The sequence below is a fragment of the Sinocyclocheilus anshuiensis genome, unplaced genomic scaffold (genome assembly GCF_001515605.1).
Source record: "Sinocyclocheilus anshuiensis isolate Anshui unplaced genomic scaffold, SAMN03320099.WGS_v1.1 scaffold913, whole genome shotgun sequence".
Taxonomy (NCBI): domain Eukaryota; kingdom Metazoa; phylum Chordata; class Actinopteri; order Cypriniformes; family Cyprinidae; genus Sinocyclocheilus; species Sinocyclocheilus anshuiensis.
Window position 1 is genome coordinate 687,766 of NW_015554131.1, and position 7,214 is coordinate 694,979.

The window sequence follows — 7,214 nt, forward strand, 5'->3', positions numbered from 1 at the left end:
CAGATGCTGAGCCGACAGGACGCTTTACTTATCTCCCCACCATCAGACTCTCCATCGCTCATGGCATTTAGTGCTTCTTATACCTCTTCAGCATTCATAAATCGCTTTCTTTTACTCATTTTGTCTTTATTTATGAAACTGATAACCGTTAATTCAGTGAGTGAAAGGCGTTGCCTAGCAATGTACTATGTTAAAACATAAGCGGCACGAAAATGACAGCAAGAACATACAGGCATTATATAGCGGGTAAATTTGACCCGCGCTGGCGCTTATAGGTATAAATGCCCCGTTTTTTGATCTGGTTTTGTCTAAACAGTTTTTAACAACAGGGGATTGTAAATCACACAATTTTAGTAAAAGTCAGTGACTGGGAGACTTTTATTAGTTTTTATTAGTTTTATTAAAAATCTTTTATGTACGTTTTAAAAACAGCCACGGGTAAAATTTACCCCGTGGCGGATCTAGCGTTAAAATCTGCTCAGATTTTAAAAGTTGTGCAGTATATTTCGAATGAATAAGTGAGTGCATGAGAAAGTGAGTTAATAAATGAGAAAGTAAATAAATATGTGTTAATGAATGGATGAATAAATAAGTGTGAGTGAACAGACAAACAAATTAATATGTAGCTATGTTTCCATCACCCTGTTTTTATGCATTTTTTGAAGAGTCACATCAGAAACGAGTGATGGAAATGCCAAATTTTAAAAACTTGGTAAGCTGACTTGACTTGACTAACCAGGGGGACCGGCTCTTCCTACTTTTCTTAGTGATATTTAGTGCCAGTTTATCAGGAAGACTTTGTTGGATGGAAACGGTGCTTAATCGCAAATGTTTTATGCGATATTCTAATTTTGCATGGAAACCCGGCTTGTGAGAGTGAATGAATATATGAATGAGATTGTGAGTGCATGAGTAAATAGTTGAATGATGAGTATGAGTGAGTGAGTTACTGTGAGTAAATAATGAAGGCGAAAGAGAGCGTCTGAGAGAATATGAGTGTGAGTGAGTGAGTGAGTGATGAAGAAAGACAGAAAGCACAGTAATAGAGGGATTTAAGCCAGCGTGAGTTGTTATTGTTCTCGGTGTGGAAGGAGACACTCTCTAGCAGGGCTCTGAACCGGTTCAAGGAACGAAAATTAAAACCGGAAACGAACGAAATTGTGACAGGACCAGAACCAGAAACAGAAACTAAATCAAATTTTATAGTTCCGAACAGAATAGAAAATTTGAAATGGCCATTACCCGGTTAATAATGTTATTTTATCGTTCCATTTAATATTTGAAATTTGCTGTCAACCAATCAGGAATTCAAATATGCAAATGTGACGCTGACGCATCCAACGCGTGAAATGCCCGCGCTCAGCTGTAAATTCACCATAGGTAAGTAGCAATGGCAATGCATTAGAGTTTATCCGAGGATAGTGTAAGATGGATTCAACAGATCACGCGCACCTGCAGCGCTTGTGAATGGAGAAAACAGAATAAAACTATAGGCTTACATAAAAAGGAATAGCCTATATTGGCCTACACAAAATGTATTTCACTTAAATCATTGACAGATTAACAAAACAAAAGAAAAAAAATGTGATGAGTTTAGGTTTATTGTGACGCTATCCAAAGTTCACGTAAAGGAAAACGAGACAGCAGAAAATAGTTTTCTTTATTTTGCAAAAGCTTTACAGTTTTATTAATTTTACAGTTTTATTTATTTTGCAAATCTTGACAGTTCTGAATGATGTTTTGCTTCTATCTGTAAAACCAACCAGCATTGGTATGAACATACCGAGCCGGTGTTCTGACAAATAATGCTACCTATCAGATTATGCTACCAACACTGTATTTATCCTACTGTAAGGGTAGGTTTAGGGTCGGGGTAGGTGCACATGTTAATAAAGCCTCAAACCTTATTAATATCATGCTGGAAGCTAAATCTGATAGGTAGCACTTTTCGCTATCGAATTATGCTACCATCTGTTTTAATGGGAGGTAGCAAAATCCTACAGGGTAGCACAAATCGTCAGAACACCGGCGCCTCACCTGCACACATACACAAAATATTTTGCGACATCGCAGCCTGTTCATTTTAAAAATAAAATACAGTTAAAGAAACATAAAAAGTTACACTGCTCTGTTGTAGGCTTACAATCTGTTGCGCTCAGCGTGACCACCGCCTCACTGTGCTGATATAGCCGATGTGAAGGATGATGTCGATGTGAGTGAAGTACAAAGCCTATTACATAATAAATAATATTTTAGCATCCAGATACGTCGCAAATATGGAAACATTTGGATTCGTACCAATCGAGGTAGGCATCAGTTTCACCTTTGACGATTGACGTTTTTATAGCCTAAACGCATAGCCTTAACTTCAATATAGGCCTACATAACCTTAATTTGTTGTGGACAGAAGGAAACTAATAACTGTGTTTATCATAGATAGCCTATGTATATGTATATATATATATATATATATATATATACTGTATATGGTGTTTGTAAACATTTTGCTTTACCGGCATTTTAGTACATTATTTCTGAATGTAGCCTAATAATAAAATGCGACGTGAGCCTACGCGACTTATGTTTTCCCCCCTCAAAACGCAATCTTATACGAGTAGCATTTTTTAAATGCAGCAAACATTTTTAAATATCTTAAAAAATACTTTAATGTCTTTCAAGCATTAACAGATTTTTTTTTCTTTTGTTTAGTAGCCTATAATTTGGCCAAAATCTAGAAAAGATGATGCTGTATTGGCTGTGACTAAGCGCAGCGTGTTAAGATATCTCTTCCTGTTTTTTTCTTCTTTTTTTTTGAGTAGAAAACGCTGTACTTTATTATTATTATTATTAGGCTATTATTATTATTATTATTATGGCAAAGAAAAAGTTTTAAAAATAACATTATTAACCGTCATTTTTTCTAGGCAAACCAGTTTCGGAATGGGAATGCAGGAACAGAAATGTTAAAATATCGATTCTGCTCGGAGACCGATTGGATTTTTTTTTTTAGTTTTCAAGCCCTGCTCTCTAGTGCACTGCTGATTACAGCGTCTCCTTTCTTTTTTTCCTGACTGCCATTCGCCTTCATATTGACAGATAGTTCAATCACCCTTCAGCCAAACAGCACTCCAATTCTGCGGCCTGCTCACAAATACAGTCTGAGGAGGTGATGTAACACACTGAGGGGGGAGCCTCTGCGCTGAAGCAGATAAGACTGAAGAGGGTGGGGAATGCTGGCCTGCGGCTGCTGTGGGGTGCGAGGGGGGAATCCCTGCTCCAAGATTAAATCCCACAAACCAGAGTTAATCTCCCCTGCCCTCAGGAAACACACACACACACACACACACACTGGATTAATCACATCAGAGGGTCGAGCAGGGGAATTCTGTGACCCCATTAAGCTATAGGACGGCGCCAACGCTGCCGCAGAGCATGCCGGCTATCTACGTGATGTATGGCACAATTGTCATGCTGAGATATTTGTCGCACATACTCTACGAAATGACACTATCACGGAATGAGATGTTCATGTAAGATGGAGGATGATCAACTTTGGCTGAAGGACCTATATTTGATCCAGCATTTCCTATAAAAAGGCTTGTTAACCATGAAAAATGACCATCTAATGGACTTACCTTGAAACTGGGTGAATTTTATGGTTCCCATGCGTTCCCCGTTCCTGAACATCACCTGACCCTGCAGAAACACACAACGATGAACCTTCACAAGAGCTGCTTATAACATCTAAATGGACAGTTTGCAGAAGTCTCGATTGCACATATAATCCAAGTTGGACAGATATATCTTACTAAGATTGATTTTCCATCTTGTTGCCATATTCTTCACTCTTGGCACAGCAACAAATTGGGAGTGTATAGTTTGAAGTCTGGCACAGGGCTTGTTTTTTAAGCCATTTATTAGATTAAAGATCTGTGAATTGATTGCGTTCTTGAGGCAAACATAATTAATTGCAGCACAATTGATTTGTTAAATTAAAGGAGCACACAGAGGTCTGAGAGGTTGTCAGGTTGTGCCAGCTGAGGACTGGGATGCTTTACTGATAAAATAAAATAAAATAAAAAATACAAAAAATCAAATAAAATGAAATAAAATAAGATAATACAATGAAAAATAAAATAAAAAATCAAATAAAATATTGTTGCACTTCTGAATATTATTTAATAAATATTTAAAAATAAAACATCCTGTATCAGTATCATAAAACTGAATTTTTTTTATGTAAATAGGTAAATTATGCATAATATTTATCAGATATTTCAACATAAAACATCTTGAATCAAGATCATAAAATTGACAATTCAGGTAAATTTCTTCTTACTTCAGCAAGCACTACTTATAAAAGCCTTAGAAAGAAGTAGCACAATGGTAAAGGAAAGTTATAGATTCAACTGAAAATAACAGCGGTCCAGGAAATATAAAAAGGCTACTGAGAACTTGCAAGTTCCTGTTTGTGCCCTTGAGAGATCATCACAACAATAAGAGCACTGTAAGAAACTATTAAGATGTAAGATGGATTAAATGCATCTTTCAAAGGGGAAGAAACCAGTTAATGTTAAGTAAATATAAATAACAAATCATTTCACCCAGTTACAAAACATAATCATTAACAGAGGAATTTCTTGCAAAATCATGAATTCAAATATGTCGTATCAGACGTTGCAGGTTAATCATGGATATCTGATCAAAGCGCAGACAGGTATATAGCATTTTTACATAAATAGTTTTTAAAAGCTCCATCACCGGATCAAAATATTATCTAGTTTGCTCATTATTAAAAAAAGAAAATGTGTAATGTGGTTTGCTGTCTGTCTGCCCCTGAAGCTGCCTAATGAGCCATTTAAAAGGATTTGGGATCACTCGGCCCAATAAAATAACAGGTGAGAGGCATACTGCATTACCATGGCAATAATTAGAAGCCCATTAAAACCATGGGAGGCAACTCAGAAGCGATCGTATCTCTAAAAACGGTTGTCTTTGAAGTGTAAAGCAGACTCCGGTCCCACTGCAAAATGATTCTTTGTTTAGCTGCTCTGACGTGGGGGCGCTGGATAAATGCTCGCCTTCACAAAACACATTAAAGTTGCAATTCAGAATTATGTGTGTAAACAATATATAATGTGAACTGCAGTACTCTTTATCCTTCATAGTTTCCGAGATATCATTTTGATTTATATGCTGAGCAGGATGTCATTTTTGTAACACTGTAGAGACAGCAAGGAGAAACATCGGTCATATTTTGTTGTTCAGGACCATCACTTTCATTATTCATTTCGCAAAACATCTCCTTTTGTGTTTGATGGAAGAAAGAAAGAAAGATGAACTGTCACTTTAAGACTCAAGCTGTAGTTGGAGAGTTTTTCTAAATCAATGAAGTCTTCACTCTTTCTCGGTTTCTTTTTTTAGACTGCTTTCATAACATTAGAACAGCTGAAAATAGATTGCGTTGCGCTGCAGGTGTGGGCTGATGGGTCAAACATGTTGATGGCACCTTTTATCATTGTGTGTGAGTCTGTGCAGAGGTGTGGACAGGCCGGGCAGGAGGCCTTATGGAGGTCACACAGGTGTGCAAGGCACCCTCAGGCCTGTAAAAGGGGTTGTGGGTGGAGGTGATGAAGGTGATAGAAGCGAATGATGACGTTGCTATATGTTGATATGATATGATGCTGATATATACATATATACAGATGTTGTCTACTAGTCCCAATAGTCCACATCTGCAGTGCAATAGTCTATTTTCAACTTTTCTAATATTATAAATTTGAATGATGTTTTAGAATACATGTTTCCTGTTTTTATTTCAATTTAAGCAGTCCGAGTACACTGAGTAACTTGAAAAGTTACAAAAGTAAGTGGTAAAACTGCCAAGAAACATGTTTAAGTTACAAAAACTGGAACATAATAAAAATTGTATAAGGAATCGAGTAGGTGAAAGGATGGCTGCTCTTAGTGTGACACCAACTGTCAAACGCGGAGGAGGAAGCGTGATGGTCTCTGACTCTTTTGCTGGATCCAGAGTCTGTGACTTACACAGTAAGTGTCACCCTGAACCAAAAAGACGACCACAGCATTTTGAACTGGACACAAGCGTGAGAGTAATGCTATACCTACTGTACAAGTACAACATGTTTTTGGGAACTTTGCAAATGTTGAGAACAGCTTTACAAACAATATTTTCATGGGCTGTTACATCTGCAAAAAGAGGCTTTGGTTTAGAAATTTAGATTACATTTTGATTTCCTTATTTCTCCAGTCAAGTATTTTTTGTATGCTTTAATGTAAGTGCATTAAACTGTGTAAATGTCAACAAAAACTGAACAAATTAGGTTTTCAACACTTTTGACAAGTAGTGTTTCTTGATTCTCATCAGAATCCTTATACTCAGGATCCTTGTACAAGAAAACTGTATTTCTGTAATGGTAAAGCTGAATTTTCAGCAGCCATTACTCCAGTCTTCAGTGTTTCATAATCCTTCAGAAATGATTCTAATATGCAATTCTGCTGCTCAAGAACGTTTTAATTTCTTTAAAAATACATATACTATTGACCCCAAACTTTTGATTGGAAAAGTACGTTTGCTTCTACAATGTACCATCAAGAAAGTTATGCTAACCCTCTCTTAACCAAATAAAAGCAGCACAGCACCACTCTTCACTCAAAATGATCCACAGAGACTTCTCTAAGATAATGTTTTACTTCCTGAGGCATGCTGGCACTCGATCGATAGCTCTTCTCAGAGGACTCAAAGTCTGATGGAGAAACTAGAACAGCCCTTTCTGTTGGACAAAGACCCAGCCATCGGTACAAGACAAACCTGATCCTTGTGGGACCACTAAATCTGTTGTAGTCAGATTGTAATCTAGTTTTATGGGACGATTCTCTGCAATCATTTAACTTTGATAGGAAGAAGTCCTATTTTAAATCCGAATCTGAGATCATGAATATTATTTAGTGATGCATGATATTAAAATGCTGATAATTATTGTCACGTTATGGAGGATAACCAATAAATGTCCAACATTAAAACTCTATTTTGTCTAAATAAATTTAAAATAAATCACTAAAAAATTAAAACAAACATTTCAAATGCTACAAGTGAATTTAGGCAACACACACATAAAAATGGATATTTATTTTGAGTAGGGTTAGTCTGTTTAATTGCTCCTAACATTAAAAACTGTAATCATGTATATATT

General features: G+C 36.6%; 1 protein-coding gene across 1 annotated transcript in view; it reads right to left on the bottom strand.

Annotated features, from left to right (window-relative positions):
• The window catches only part of gabbr2 (gamma-aminobutyric acid (GABA) B receptor, 2), a 228,996-nt gene that overhangs the window by 63,536 nt on the left and 158,246 nt on the right, over positions 1-7,214 (bottom strand). Inside the window, exon 8 of the mRNA XM_016462856.1 lies at positions 3,636-3,696. Within this exon, the coding sequence (XP_016318342.1) occupies positions 3,636-3,696 (61 nt within the window). The remainder of the gene's footprint in view (positions 1-3,635; positions 3,697-7,214) is intronic.